This window comes from Diabrotica undecimpunctata, chromosome 10, assembly GCF_040954645.1.
Source record: "Diabrotica undecimpunctata isolate CICGRU chromosome 10, icDiaUnde3, whole genome shotgun sequence".
Taxonomy (NCBI): domain Eukaryota; kingdom Metazoa; phylum Arthropoda; class Insecta; order Coleoptera; family Chrysomelidae; genus Diabrotica; species Diabrotica undecimpunctata.
The window spans coordinates 46506101-46522449 of NC_092812.1; the positions used below are offsets into that span (position 1 = coordinate 46506101).

The 16349-nt window shown below is 32.8% G+C and overlaps 2 protein-coding genes across 7 annotated transcripts in view; one reads left to right on the forward strand and one right to left on the reverse strand.

Annotated features, from left to right (window-relative positions):
- The first annotated feature begins 1577 nt into the window (after positions 1–1577).
- Positions 1578–7341, forward strand: Tbc1d22 (TBC1 domain family member 22). Its single transcript, XM_072545847.1, has 4 exons — positions 1578–1827; positions 2890–3023; positions 3077–3313; positions 6298–7341. Exons 1-4 carry the CDS (start codon positions 1763–1765, stop codon positions 7254–7256), a joined length of 1395 nt encoding a protein of 464 aa, XP_072401948.1. The 5' UTR covers positions 1578–1762; the 3' UTR covers positions 7257–7341.
- A 969-nt stretch (positions 7342–8310) lies between these two features.
- Positions 8311–16349, reverse strand: part of Asph (Aspartyl beta-hydroxylase) — a 192978-nt gene continuing 184939 nt past the window's right edge. For 3 of the 6 annotated variants that reach the window (XM_072545736.1, XM_072545735.1, XM_072545737.1), the window contains 4 exons: positions 13755–13860; positions 13004–13238; positions 9356–9840; positions 8311–8539 (listed from right to left, as the gene is read on the reverse strand). In XM_072545736.1, the coding sequence (XP_072401837.1) occupies positions 8389–8539; positions 9356–9840; positions 13004–13238; positions 13755–13860 (977 nt within the window). In that variant the 3' untranslated portion in view covers positions 8311–8388. Of the gene's footprint in view, positions 8540–9355; positions 9841–13003; positions 13289–13754; positions 13861–16349 lie in introns of those variants that run through there. The other 3 variants (XM_072545739.1, XM_072545738.1, XM_072545741.1) reach the window with 3 other exon arrangements.

Below are 16349 nucleotides of genomic sequence, written 5' to 3' on the forward strand. Positions count from 1 at the left end.
ATCAAATACCGTAGTATCAAAGAATATAGACGCTATAAGCGTCTATATTCTTTGGTAGTATGTTCAGGGCCAGGCTGGCTCATAAAAAAGGCGCCAACCCAAACTTTTAAAATAAGTGCCAACCTAAACTATAAACAAATGCGCCAGACCCCTTTCTCCTAAACTTCTTACATCAAAATATATTTTAGTAAATATTTTACATTATCTTGAAATAGTTTTCACCGATTTTAAATAGTTTTCACCGATGTATTTTTATTTTTTTGAGATAAAACTTTAATTTACGCGTTGTGATAGCAAATACCATCTCAAAGAGAAAAAAATCTTGCTTTTTTATCCCCTTTTAAAGTGATATGCCCCTCTAGCCAATGCAAATGAATATAAGCGTAATAACTATAGATAGTCTCAAATAGTAGAACTTAATGTAGATCATTTAAACCAAATAAATTTAAGTGCAAAATTAAAGGTTCTGAAACCAAACATAGGTAAGAAATTATAAGTTAAATACCCCTAATGGTAGGCGATTAATGGGGTTGGAAAACAAAGATACTTTAAAATTACTAATTCTATCAGCTATGATAATTGAATACACCCTGAAGGAGTCATGAGGGGAAATTTATTTAATTTTGTACCATACATAGTGAACTAAATTACGAAGAAGTAAACTTAGGGAGAGCGCCCATCAAACTGGCATGGCAAGTGGCAAGTAGCAAGTAGCGCACGTCTAGCATGTTGCTTAAAATGTAACCAATGAAAACGAATGATTCAGCGCACACCAAAATGACAATGAGGTCATTCATTCTAATCATTCGTTTGCATTGGTTACATTTTAAGTAACATGCTAGACGCGTGCTACTTGCTACTTGCCACTTGCCACGCCAGTTTGGTGGGCGCTCTCACTTAGAGCGCTGATACACCATGTGAGTCGAAGACACTGTTGATCAGTCCTGGTAGATTATTGACGGGAGTTAATAAAACAAGAACATTTTGTTCAACAACAAAAAGAACAGGGAAGAGAATAACTCTTCCAAAAAGAAGCGCCACTGTTTTTAAATATCTAAATAAAAAACAAACGGAAATGGAAAATTCGTAAAACAAAGAGGAAAACTAAAAAGACTGATATAGATACCAAAATGGAATGAAAATATTAGCAGAGCGCAAATATTAAAAAAATGATAAATTTCACTATATTAAAAATATATTTAACATATCACATAGCATAAAGTATATACATATAAAAAAGTCTTAAACTATGTACACATAAAAAATATGAAAATGGCCTAACTAACCTAAGTTCTCTTTGCAACGGATTAGTATATGTAATTTTCATATTCTCCAGTTTGATTAGGTATTTCCCTTTTATTGGCTACATCTTACGGCTGTGCGCTTCTACACTCTTGTGCCTTAATGTTTTTTGTATTTGTTTTCATTTAAAATGCTTTTTCCCAATGCAAGTTTATTGCTAATTTTTTTACTAATACTCTACTTTTTTACTATGCCTACTGAAATATTAGGCGAAGAGTGGCAGCATTGCGGTCACATGATCATTGAAATTATTCTGTGTTCTCCCTGTCAGTGTGTCAGGTGTCACGGTGTCAGTTCAGAGTATATACACATGAATACATTTACTCTGTGTCAGTTCAGTAAATAAAGAGTGAGGTTATTTTTGTTTTTTCCTTATAAATTTGTTTTTAATTCAAAATAAGTTTTGAAATCATGTGCTGAAATAATTTAAATTTACTATTCGAAATATGATCATTGTAGAATGGAAAGTGAGCACCAAGAGAAATCTTCTTTTTGGAAGAAGAATGTAAAATCAGTAGCTGGAAGGTAATAATTAAACCTATTACAGATACTTAAAAGCAACATTAGTTTCGTAAATGTTTTCTGTATATTATCTTGAATTTTCAGTGGTATCTATATTTCTAAGTACATACTATAATATTGTAATCTTTTTCTTGACTTTTAAATGCCTCCACCTCATTTTCCCAGAATCTAAGCCATTTAGTTTTTCTTCTTCCTGTAGAAATCTATTCTATTGTCATATGTATCTATATATTTTTTGCTGTTGTAGCTTGCTCGTAATATTTCAGCAATTTCTTTTTTATGTGTTCTACTATTTCTGATATCACATTGTTTTTTTTATATCTTTGTTTGGAATCTTATTCTTTATTGGTATCACATAACTTACTTCATGCAGTAGACAGTAGACAATAGTAGATCCTAAAAGAATACCATACCAGCTAAATATCTTTCTCTTTTTATAATATAAACTATTTTGCAGTGATTTATATCTTCCCAGTCACTGTCTTATTTTCATTGCTTAAACTCATCTACTTCATCTGTTCATGAACTTAACTTATTTCTCTTAATGTCTTAACATAATGTATTCAGTCATTTATACTTTATTATTTATGTTTTCCTTCAGTTAATTGTATTCACTCAATTCAGTGATAATTCTACCCTCACTGGAAATTTCATTCTTTAACAAAATATTTTGTGTTTCTAATTAGAAGCACATATTTTCCTTGAATCTTGTGACATTACTTCTACTCATCCAAACTATAAAATGCTCTTTTGCATTTAACATAAAATATCTAGTGTATCTAAATGGTGAGCCTTAAGTTTGTAGGGTTTTTAATAATTATATACTCTGACTAATGCTTTCCACAGTGGATATTTAAGAATGTAGTCCCTTTTTAGATTATAAAAATACTGACAATATTACATTACTTTCAGTCAAAAATAAAGATCTTTTTCTATCTTGTTTTTTTTTTAATATTTGGTAGGATGAATAGCCTTGGTATAATGGTATAAATTTCATTCTTAAATACTCATGATATTTAAAATTGTTATATTGCAGTTAAAACTTAATTTTCGGATCTATTTTAGACCAAGTCCAAAGAGGGATGTAAAGGACATTAAGAAAACTCCAGGTTCAACCTCATTTCAAGACTTTCAAGCATCAGTTAGTGATGCATGGGATTTAGATGATGATGAGTTTTGCATTATATCAGGATTAGAAAGTAAGATAATTTAAAATAATATTAAAACTCTTAAAAATTTGGAATACTTTTAGATACAAAAATATCAAAGAAAGTAGCACACTCTGCAGCTTTAAATGTACTGAATAGTCATAGAAGTACGACTGAATCTGAGGCATCCACTGAAAAGAAACATAGTAAGCGGATGACTATTTCTGAAACTGAATCAATTAAAATTAGTCGAATACCTGGTAGGCCAAAACCAATTCGTAGATTGCCTTGTGAACAAGAAGGTGTAGAAAATAAATTAGAACGATTTCAAAATATCTTAGGTAAATATAATTTCTTTTTTTTAGTATAGGTATTGCTATAATAGGTACATTTATGATACTTTTTATATTATTTAATATTTTTCATTACCAAAAAATACAATTTCAACTAATTTTAACAAGTTATCATTAATCTCATCATTCCAGCATCTCGAGGATTGCTTTAAACCATAAAGAGACTTTACAAGTTTAAACACATTATCATTCATGCACTTTACACCCTGTGGTGGAAAGATAAAGACTTTTCGATCTTTTCTTTGTTCTTCCTAATGCCTGTAATCGTAGATTTGCCAATGCTAAACTGTTTTGAAATGAAACTGGAGCTAGTTCCTTGCTGTATGAACTTGAGAATTCTGGTCTTTTGTTCGATAGTCAAAGTCACATGTTTACGTAGAGCCATCGTGATACGAAAGCACTAACAGAACTAAATAATATGGAGGTGGGCAAGGAAAGTAAAAACTGATGTTCGTGATGTTGTTTCATGTCGATTCAATCGTGGGGGAGTCAGTGGAGAGTCGCGCGAGCCCGTTCGGACTACCGCGTCGTTTGGACGACCTTGGGTTCCGATTATCGCGACCATACTGTATACAGATTACTTATATATACATATTACAGGTTACATAATTCAAGAAAAATTAACACAAATAGATTTGATTTTCAAATAAAAAATTAATTTTTGTAAAATTTATTGTTAAAAGATATTATTTATAACCATAATACATAAATATTTAAGTTGATTTTTATTTTATAACCTTTTTTACTTATAGTAATAAGAGAAAATTTTGCAAAATAAATATTTATTTTAACTTATTTTTCAACAAATTACTCGATTAAATAAACAATTTATAAATTAACTAAATATATTTTTATGATCTATGCCACAAGGTACCCCAAATTAAAAAAAAACATCAATTTTCGTTGATTAGAACTGGATATATTGCGACCTTTATAAATTTGAATTTATACATTCAGTTTTCGAAATTGTAAAATCGCTTCGCTTTTAAATCCTTTATCTTTGGCGCATCATGGACGGCTCATTTTTAAAGGAATCCTTTTAAAAAAAATGTTGTCCAAACTTGAGCTTTTAATCTTTCAACCGGTTCTTTCTGAATTGATTATTGTTTATAAACAAAGCCCCGGTGAAGTTTTGAAGAAAAAGGGCTAACTTAGGTTTTAAGGGTCGTAGACTATTATGTTTTTTTGGAATTTGGAAAAACCTATTATTTATAAACTAATTATTTATATATTGCTTGTAAGTAAAAAAATATGTTTGGTCTTTTGAATATTTTGTTTAGTACATATTGTTATCACCAAATTTATTAAAAACAGTTGTTAGATACCTGTGTCAACAAATATCACGAGAAAATCCTTAGTTCTCTGGTCTATTAACATCATCATCGAAATCTTCACCATAATATTTTTCTTTTCTTACTTTTAATAAAGAGAAATTCAGAATCGCTTATGTTTTCCTTAATCAGACATATATTCTCTTCATTTAGGTTTTTTAACAATCGGCTGACATATGGTTGCCTCCACATTTGACACAGTGATAAGGTCTATTACAGTATGTCTTAGAGTGTCCATACAATTGGCATCTGGTACACTGGACAATATTATTCTTTTTATACGGTGGCTCAATAATTATTTTCGCGTTGTTTATAAATTGAATTTCATATATTTTTTATTATGTATTTTGATTAGGTTCTATATGGACGTAGAACATCATTAGATGATCCTTACTTACTGTGTGTTTCATATTTACAATATTGCGTACTAAATGCCCATGTTTTTCTATTTCACTTTTTATTATATTAATGGGCTCTGTATAATGTAGATTACGAATTACAACTCTGTATGCTCTATCCTCTTTAATTTGGTACGTATGATGCACAATTTTTTTGCTGTTTAAATGTCTTACCAGTTTTCGGTATATTTCAGAGTCCCGGGAATTTATTTTTATTGTGTTGATTTTTAATACTGTACAATAGTATGTCTCTGTTTTTGTTACTTCCGATAGGTTATTAACCATTTTATTGTATTCAGTAATACCTTATATAAAAATTGGTGGCGGTTTAGAGGTTGCTGGAGTTTCGTTGGTATTTTCTGTACTATTATTGTTGTCGTTTTCGTTTTCATTTTGTAGAATCTGAAATTGATTGCTGGTTACTACCGTGTCCTCGTTTTCTGTTGTTGTCGGAGGATTAATTTTAAGTTTTTTGTTACTATGTTGTATAGTTTGCCATTCGTGGATGTCCGATGACTCAATGTCGCTGATTTCCCCTGAAGATTATTGAGTTTGTAATGTATGTGTTATCTCAATAGAATCAGAAGCTTCATTTTGAGGTGTAGATAATGTGGGATTTATTTTAGGATTGTATTGACAGTTTGAGGAAGATTGTGATAGTACTTGGTTAGGAACATAATATATTGTTGTTGGTGGGTTGTTTAAAATTTGTGCTGAATTTTGTTGAAAATTTTGTAGGAAAAGAACATTTGGGCATTCTGGTTGTATTTGCTGTTGCTGATATTGAATATTTATAGGTTGACCATTAACAGTAGCAGTATAAGAAGGAACACTCATCGATAAATCTGGTGGAGCACTCATTTTAATTGTTAAAACTGTATATTTTAATTTCTAAATAGTTTATAAATAGTATATCCACTTGATACACGATAATGACGGTAAAAACGAAGCCGGAGCCCGTTTTTAATCACCACTATAAACTTTCGCCTAATTCATATCGATGTTTACAGGTCGAGAGTCAAATGAATACTATATAATAAAAATATGTATACAGTATTTAGAGTTTCTCCACTTAACTCACCGCGGTAAATATTTCACTACACAAGCGTAAATCTCGTGAAAATGTAGGTGAAAATCACTTAAGACTTTCTTCAATAGCAGCAATGTTGCCAGTCTCATTAGAATAATATTAAAGGTGGAAAATATCCAGTAACTAGTAATAGTTTATTTTTGTATGTTTTAGAAACTTCAACAACTTTACAAGAATTGTGTCAGCTCAGTTGGTCTGGTATACCAGGAAAAGTTAGGGGTATCACATGGAGACTGCTTTCGGGGTATCTTCCAATGAATCTAGAAAGAAGAAATGAAGTATTAGAAAGAAAGAGGCACGATTATTGGTCTCTAGTAGAAAAATATTATTATACGGAACATGATGAAACAAATCGTGATATTCAACACCAAATTAATATCGATGTGCCAAGAATGAACCCTTCAATACCATTATTTCAACAAAAGACAGTTCAAATAATGTTTGAAAGGATATTATTTATTTGGTCAATACGTCATCCAGCCTCTGGATATGTTCAGGGTATAAATGATTTAGTTACGCCGTTTTATATAGTGTTCTTACAAGAATATTTAAAAGAAGATCAACCGTTTGAGAAGTGTTTCGTTGATGAATTGACTGAGGAACAACGCAGGGTTGTGGAAGCAGATTCATTCTGGTGTTTATCCAAATTTCTGGATAGTATACAAGATAATTACGTTTTTGCACAAATAGGTATTCAAAAAAAGGTGCTTCAACTTGAAGAATTAATAAAACGAGTTGATGAAACATTACATAAACATTTAAAAGAACACAACGTGAGCTATCTTCAGTTTTCCTTTAGATGGTTAAATAATTTATTGACTAGGGAATTGCCATTGCGCTGCACTATTCGGTTGTGGGATACATACCTAGCTGAAAATGATTGTTTCGCGACGTTTCAGTTATATGTCTGTGCTGCCTTCCTCCTTTACTGGAAAGATGACTTAATGCAACAACATGACTTCCAGGGACTACTTCTGTTGTTGCAGAACTTACCTACTCAGTCCTGGACTAGTTCTCAAATAAGTTTAATGGTTGCAGAGGCCTACAAACTGAAAGTTATGTTTGCAGATGCTCCCAACCACCTTTTAAGTAATAACTCCGGTGATAGTTAAATCAGTTAGATTTTTATTGATATTATAATGTGTCCAATGTTATATTTTTTGTATCGGGTTCTTTAAAGTACATTGTTAAAGTACACTTTTGGCTTTTATTTTCGTTTATATATATATATATATATATATATATATATATATATATATATATATATATATATATATATATATATATATATATATCTTCAATCCTATTGTACTTACTATTATTTCCGGGTTTATTGGCCGTGGTATTCCAGAACACCTCTTTTAAACCCGGAAAACAATGTATCAGTACATAATACTACTGCCACACTACTTATAGATAAAGCTATTTATTTTTTATAAGTTGTCAACTGCCGGGTATGATCGTGTTGCTCTCTCTGATCGATATTGCACTAGGATTTTAGTCCTTTGTGTTTATTGACAGACCTATTTATTTAGCATATTATTTAAGTTCCGTATAGGCATTCTTGCTTTGATTCTGCTCATGATATTTATGTTACCTGCGTATCTGTGTATTTTTTCTAGCTTCTGACGTTTTTCTAACTACGTATTCCAGTGCCAAAATAAAAATTTATGATGTCAGCCCACAGACTTGTTTTATTTGGAATGGATGTGACATCGCACGTTGTATCTTTACGTCAACCACTCATCCGTCATCGTTATTCGGATGAGATAACTAATTTGGAGGGTATTTCAAATTCACTTAATATTTTGTATAAATGTGCCCTGTTTATTGAGTCATATGTTTGTTTAAAGTCGACGAGAATATTATAGACATCTTTGTTCCTGACTTTGCCTAAAACTTGCTGAACCGTGAATAGTTGGTCGATGATCGAGGATCACGGACCCAAAATTCTTCCTACTTACTAGCAACAAGAGAGGTGAAATATGGCCGACAGCTGTGGCGGTGCTACTTACAATTTCCAACTCGTAAACACAGAGTTTCAAGTAGCGAAAATAAGAGCAAAAAAGATTGAATCACAGCTTAAGAGGACACTGAGGAAACAAGACTTACCGTACCCATCCAAAATTAGATATTGTGTTCATAGGAAGAAGAAATAATGCCATGTACCTTAAACTTATTTATTTAACACAATCAGCTCTACAAATATCCTGTATATAACAAACAAATTATGGATACAAACAATTAAATTGGCGAAAGACTATTTTTCTCGGACGGTGTTAGTTCTGGATGCCAAATATCTACTATTAAAATTAATCTAAAATCCGTTCCATTATGCCACACTTCGTGTTCAAAGCTGTCGTCAAAGACAAATATTTCACCTTCTTTCCAACTTCTGCAATAAAAAAAATAATATAAATACTACATGAAAATTATTACCTTTTATTTCGCTTATTATTAAATTTGGATTGATAATGTAATGGTTTAAATATTCCAATTAATAGGTCATATAAATTTTTATTTATCAGTGATACATTGTTGGTGATTCATTTAACATTGTGAAAATATAACCTTGATGAATCAGTCCATGTAAACGATTATAATAGTACAATTTTATCAACTTCTTAAAGTTCAAGGATTGGTCTGGAGCTAGAATTCATAATAATTATTAATATACGAGGGCGATTTGACTTAAATATTGCACATGTTTTGTTATTTTTCTACGTAGTCTCCTTTTCGCTTAATATATTTCATAAGATGTTTTTTTTAACACTCTACAGAAAAATAATGTTTAGAATAAGTTAATAGAGCAAACAGAGCCGCAGGTTGCCTGCATGAAACAATATGGAGAAAAAACAATATGAGAAAGGAAATGAAAGGCAGAATTTACAACACATTATAATTTCAATAATAAACAACAACCAGTATTGTTTTTTGCTGGTACGCAGAGGTACTATTTTTCTGTTACAGTGAAAAATAATTAATTGGTATGTCGTCGGATGTCACTATGCAGAACGTCTCTTCAAAGAGCAAATCTTATTCATTAGCTGCCCCACAGCAAAAGTTTTCTGCTAAAGATCAAGCGATTATTTTTAGTGCTAAAGGTGAGGCATTAATGGACGTGTCGGTTATATATATATATATATATATATATATATATATATATATATATATATATATATATATATATATATATATATATAGAACTTACCTTATATCATCTGCAACTCTCAGGAAAGTATTACTTGGAACTTTCAGGCCTAAATGTGCTCTAAGTCTACAATTGGTAGGCCCACAATGAGGCCAAATGTGAGTACCAGGATGCATTACACTAAACTTTGTTTGCCCTCTTTTACAATTTTTTGCTTCTGGAATTTGATTGATAATACTACAAGTAAACGGACATTTTTTGCAATTGTTAACATTTTTCTGTCCTCTGGCATATAACTCAAATTGTTTCCATTCACCAGTATCTCTCAAGTTTTCCGACTCGTCTTGGAAATAACCTTTTTCACTTAAAATGGATAGACCTTCTTCCCGTATCTTTCGCCATGACTGAAGTAACAAATTGAAGAATTTTGGGTATGGAATGTCTTCAGGGTTCCACCATGGTTTACCAGATAGTTTAGGAACGTTGTATAGAGATCTTTGATATTTTGAAAAAAACACTTTGTTGTTTGTGCCTTCTTCGTATACCTAAAACATCAGATCGTTTACATAAAGTTCGTAGTTAAAATATTTTATAAAAGTTTACATTTTCTAACAATACAGGCTGTTCCAAGATGTTTTTAACAGCCTATAATGCAGGAAGTAATCAATATTTTTAACTGAAAATCAAGAAATGTTAATTGAACTTACAATACTATCAATTGGTGTATACACGAGATCTGACGTGACGTCATCACGGGCGCTATAACGTCATAATGGAAAAAACTGATCATGGGGGTTAAGGTCACGCCAAACGAAAGGCTTTTATCCCAAATTCAAGGGTGTACCACAATGAGGTTATTAATGTTAATAAATACAATACATTTTCAATTTAATGACCATGTATCATCTCCAAATTAACCTGAAACTAGCATATTTTTATAGTTTTTACAAATTCACAAGAAAAGTAAGTTGTCCTGGAGATTTTATTTAAATCTTTTTTTTTAACAACTACAAATAGTAACAGCTAATGATATTTCTTGTGTTCACTCACTAATACGTTCATTGTAGTTTTAAAACAGAATTTTGAAATATCGTTAGTTCATACCGTAGTAAAAATGACTTTCTTATTCATTTCTAACGAATACGTAGATATGTTGTTGATTTATGGTGAATTTAGGAAGAAATGTCTTGTGGTAAGTTTTGCTACGGTTGAGAAGATGCGGTACGGTTCATTTTACGAACGGTAAATATAGAGATAATGTCAAACCAATAGAGATGGAACAAAACGTGCTAAATATTTTAGCATTTGTAACGATTAATCCACATGTGCCTATAAGGTTTATTGTTGCAGAAACTGGAGTGTCTTCAACTACAGTTAAAATGATTTTATAAAACAATCATTATCATCCATTTAAACTGTGTTTGGTTCATGAATTGCGACTTACCGATTTGGAGCGAAGACTAACCTTCATACCATAATGCAAGTGATGATGCAAGACACTAATGACTTTTTAGCTAGAATTTTGTGGAGTGATGGAGTTCGTTTTCATAATAAAGGGATTGTAAATCGCCATAACTCCCATTATTGGTCAGTGGAAAATCCGCACTGGTCAAGGGAAACTCGCTTTCAAACTAGATGGAGAATCAATGTTTGGTGTAGGTTATTTAATGCGAGTTTAATAGGCCTATATATTTTTTAAAATATTTAAACGATCATAGATGTCTGAATTTTCTGAAAAATGAGCTACCTTTGTTACTAGAGAATATTCCTCTACGCAAAAGATGATTTATGGTATGAAAAAAAGATGGCGTACCCCCAGATATTAGCGGTATTGTAATTAATTACTTTAATGCCACATTTCCAAACATGGATTGGAACCCTGTCTGATGGCCTCCAAGATCGCATGTGCTACCATCTTTGGATTATTTTGTATGGGGCTTTTAAAAGGAATCGTTTATAATGAAGAACCTACACATATGTAGCCGATTTAAAAACTAAAATTAGACAAGCGTGTAATTGATAGTATTATAGGTCCAATTAAGATTTTCTAAATTTCAAATTAAAATATTCATTATTTTCTGAATTATCGGCTGTTAAAAACATCTTGGGACACCCTGTATAATGTGGAATAAGTAAATTTGTCACACAATGAAGTCAGATTATTGGTTAAATTTTATGAAACAAAAAGAAAATAGTCGTCCTTGATATTTACAATATTCATTAGAATTTTGTGAAAATACTGAAAAGGGTTGATTTTTAAGAAGACGTTCTGAATTTAATTGAGGGACTAGTTTCCAAGGATATGGTGAAATTATACCGTATTTGCCTCACTACCACCTATTTTTCATGGGAAGACCAGATTTATGAACAGGTAGATGAGTAGCAAAGGGAAGCCCACTAAGCCCGGTCGTAGCCAACCTTTTCATGGAGCATCTAGAGTAGAGGGTAATGGAGTCAGCATACAAGGTAACGGTATGGTTTAGATACGTCGATGACACTTTTGTGATTTGGGATCACGAAGTAGAAAAACAACGATTTCCTGTCTTACATAAACACACTACATCCAAATATTCAATTTACGATGGAAACAGAGAAAGATCAACAACTAGCGTTCCTAGATGAAAGGAAGGTTACTTAGAACATAAAGTGTATCGAAAACCTACACACACGGAAAAGCGCTCACCTCTAATGGTTATACCAGAAGAAAAATACATAAAACGATTAACAACGTTTCTAAAAGAAAGGACGAAGAAACAGCATGTATAGGCAAAGCGTTCTTGCCCTATATATCGGGGGTAACAGACAGAATTGGGCGAATACTTAAAAAATCCAATGTAAAGACCATTTTCATGCCTACAAAGAAAATCAAGGACTGTTTAAGATCGGTGAAGGACAAACGCGACCCATTAGCAACGGCCGGAGTATACCGAATACCGTGCACATATGGAATGGTATATGTAGGAACCACGAAAAGACACACAAACACAAGGATAAACGAACATAAAAGCCATTGTCGTTTAGGACATATCGACAAATCTGCCATTGTCGAACACGCTTTGGGAAGCGGAGAACATCGGATACTGTTTTGAGAAACGCAGATGCTGGATAAAACATCACAGTACTACCCACGGTTATATCGGGAAGCGGTGGAAATATATAAGCATCCAAATAATTTTAATCGGATAGAAGAAGGACTAAAAATTAATAAAACATGGATACCAATAATAAAATCCACAAACACCCTTCCCGTAAAACACGAAAAAAGAAAAGCTACGAAAGGCTATAAGTATAGCCGATACTTTTAATTTTTAAAAGGTGTAATACTTTCAAAGTTAATATGGAAATAAAAATCATGAATGTCTGAATACTCCTTCAAAGTGTCTCTCTAATGATGTATTAGACATAGTATATCCCCTATTATGACAGACGTTTATTTCGTTAAAATGTATTCCTTTTGGAATGAAATTCGACCCGTTTCAGCATTTTCACAAAATGTAACGAATGTGGCCAAATATCAAGGTGGATTGCTTTCAATGGTTAGAAGTTGGAGCACGATAAACGAAATGGAGGTCTTGGGTGACATAAGTCAAGATAGTTAGGGCAGGTACAGGGCCAACAAAAGTATCCAATACAAAGTTTTGTTAAGTGTCGATGGAGGTTTCTGGAGGGAACAGAAGAGGAAGATAAACAATGAGACAAAAAATTTACCTTGTCGGCTTCCTCCCGTCTTCCTAAACGAACGAGAGCGTCACCTAGATGAAAATAAAATCTGCCATCTATAACTCCTTCATCTTTGGTATTAATTCCCTTTTTCAGATACCGTACTGCTTTTTCTAGTGCATTATCTGTAGTTTTCAAAATAAAACCATAATGTACCAAGGCAAAACCGTTATTGGGCCATTTTGCCAACACTTCCTTTAAAACACTTCGCGCTTCTTCAATCCTGTAGACACCGTATGCATAACTTTTTAACAGAACTATGTAATCTTATAGCTAAAATATAAAATACACTATTGCTTCCTGACCCTCAAAGTGCCCTTGAACCCAAATTTCTACGCCGTTCAGTTCGATTTAGTTAAAGTCTTTCGAAGATGATCAGTTCTGGTTTGAACTGTGACAAAAATTTGTGTAGTCTTTGTTTTTGAATGATGTTAATAGCAAAGAATATAGACTTGTTAATAGTATATCAATGAAAAACGAAGTTATTAATGTTTTGTGTATCTGTATATGACATATTTTGGGTTTTTGAGATGTATTAAGAATTTTTTTTTTATTTAATATTAGAAAATGACAACACAGCATTTACAAAATAGAAGGATTAGGCGACTAGATTATGTGAATAAGATAAAGTAGGCATAAAAGTTGAACAGAATGGCGTAGAAACTATACTGCTGCGATAATGATATTGTCTATATATAAGCCCGCAAAATGATTGCATTATATTAAAAATCAAACTTACCTATTAATGGTTAAATATGTAACAGCTAAATTATTTAAATGTTGAGGAGTATTTGGGAATTTATCTATAATCAACTTGTGTATTTGAAGAGCATTTCTGTACTGACCTGGAATGATAAAGACAGAACAAATGTTCGATTTAAGTAAATGTATAACTGAAAAGAGAATAGGGAAAAAGAAACAATTCTTTTCTTAGTAATTTTCCATTAGTTTTTAGTCTTTCAACTCAATTATTTTAAGTTTCTCAATTCATCTCAGTTGTTTCGTTTTGCTTTTTTTCTTCTTCTTGACAACCATGATCACCAATGTTCCAGTTCGTTGTACCATCATATTCCATACGTGCTACCACAAGGGTAACAGGAGATTAGTAAAAGAATCTGTTACAAAAGCAAAAAAGCAAAAATTGACATAATTTGGAGAAAAGATGGAAACAACCAATAAAGAGAATCAGAAACTGTTCTATGGAGTTTTAAAATCAACGAGGACAAAATTCAACACATAAAAACTAAAAGAATAAAGGGCTGGCCAACTTCTCGCAGAAGAAAATGAAATAATGAACATATGGAGAGAATATTTCCAAGAGATGCTACAAACTCACTGCTATCAAGAAGAAAACAAACTATTGAACCAAAGAAGAGATGATAATGTAGATCCTATAACCATAAATGAGCGGCAAGAAGCTATTGCAGAAATCAAAAACGGGAAGGTACCAGAGTATGGCAGAATAACAAGTGAAATGATGAAAAAACTGGGACAAAATGCAACAGAGTTATTACTAAAGATATTTAATGCCATATGGAGAGAAGAACATATACCAATTGACTGGCAGAGGACTCAGATAGTACCGATTTATAAAAAGGGCGATAGAAAAGATTACAACTACAGAGGAATAACACTCTTAAGTCATCATCATCTTTGGATCTACAACCCTGTGTGGGTCTTGGCCTGTTCAAGAATTAGTCTCCATTCTCCCCTATCTTTCGCCCTGGCTTTCCAATTTCTGACCCCTAGATTCCTCCAGTCATCTTCGACTTGAGTTTTAAATTTAGATCTTGGCCTACCTCTCTTCCTGGTTCCTACTGGCTCTTGATATAATATCTGTCTTTGGGGGTCTCCGGTGTCCATTCTTTCAAGGTATCCTAGCCACCTTAGTCTAATAATTTTAATAGACCGGACGATGTTGCATTTTTCATAGCATTGATACAACTCAAAATTGTAGCGCCTGGGCGATATCCCGCTTTCTTGTACTCCTCCGTATATGTGCCTAAGTATTCTTCTTTCAAAGCGGCCTAACAGTTCTTCGTCGCTTTTTACCATAGGCCCGCTTTCGAATCCCGTCACCGACAAAATTTTCAATTTCTAATTTAACTGAGCTGCCACCGTGCTTCTTAGGGCACGTAAAGCCGTGTTAGGGGCGCTTGCGCGACCTGAAAACTCTAACACTAGACCTTAGCCAGAAGGTTACACGAACTTTACTTTACTCTTACTTATGTTTCAAATAAACTCGAAGGTACTTGAAATAAGCAGATAAAACGAAGAACCAAGAGAGCAGTGACTATACTTTAATGGTAACCAGGTGCACTTATACAAAATGGATGGTTTAAAACAGACATGTAACCTGCATTTCTAACACGGTGACAAAACAAACAATTACATAATATGTATCCGTGGTATGGTGGCGAAAAAGTGCAAAAAAGTGAAAATTAAGCAATGTGCAAAGATTTGGTTCGTATGTAATTATACGAGCTCTGAGGAGCACTTCAATAACAGCTATGGAGGCTGTTAGATATTACTAACAGTAATATTCAGGCAACGCAGATTATCAAATTTGCTAAGTGGCGAATCGAAAATTTCTCTCCCAACTTGAGTAACGACCGCCAGGCGAAATAGTTGTATTACATCTTCTAGGTTTATGTGTAAACAACATTAATTCATCAAGCGTTTGCGTTTTAATGCGCACAAATTAATTAATATACAGTCCATTAGCTATCGAACACAGGGCCTACTGGACCTCCCTCCTCTGCACATCGTTATACGGGGGAGGCGAGAATGGAATATTATAGACTTTGAGAAAATTTGACTAATGATTAGATCAGGATATAGTAACATCAGAAATGAAATTCAGTAACCCAGGCTGCACGAGTCTAAAACTACAGGAGGATCGATGCAGGAATTTACAGTAGTGTTTTTTTTACATTTTTAGTTCATTAGGATAATATACTTATGTATTATCGACAAAGATTTATGCAATTTTCCATCGGGCAAGAGAAATTAACATGGGGACTTTTGAACCTAAGCGGAATAATCTACCTTTTAGAAGCTCCAAGGTAGTCTATAAGTTAGTGTTAGAATTCCGAGAAGAACTCGATAGACTGGTGGAACGTAACAGTATCATACTGGAATTATTGCGAGACACCAGATCGCAGGTGAAAAACAGTTTTAAAAGACTACCAAGTGACTCCAAAAGCATATGGTAAGCATCCACTAGACCTGTACAAACGGATACAGGATTCCTGAATTCTGGAATGGTATCATGAATAAATGAAAGACGTATAATATGTAAATTGGCTGCAGTAAAACAAGTTTAAACAGAAGA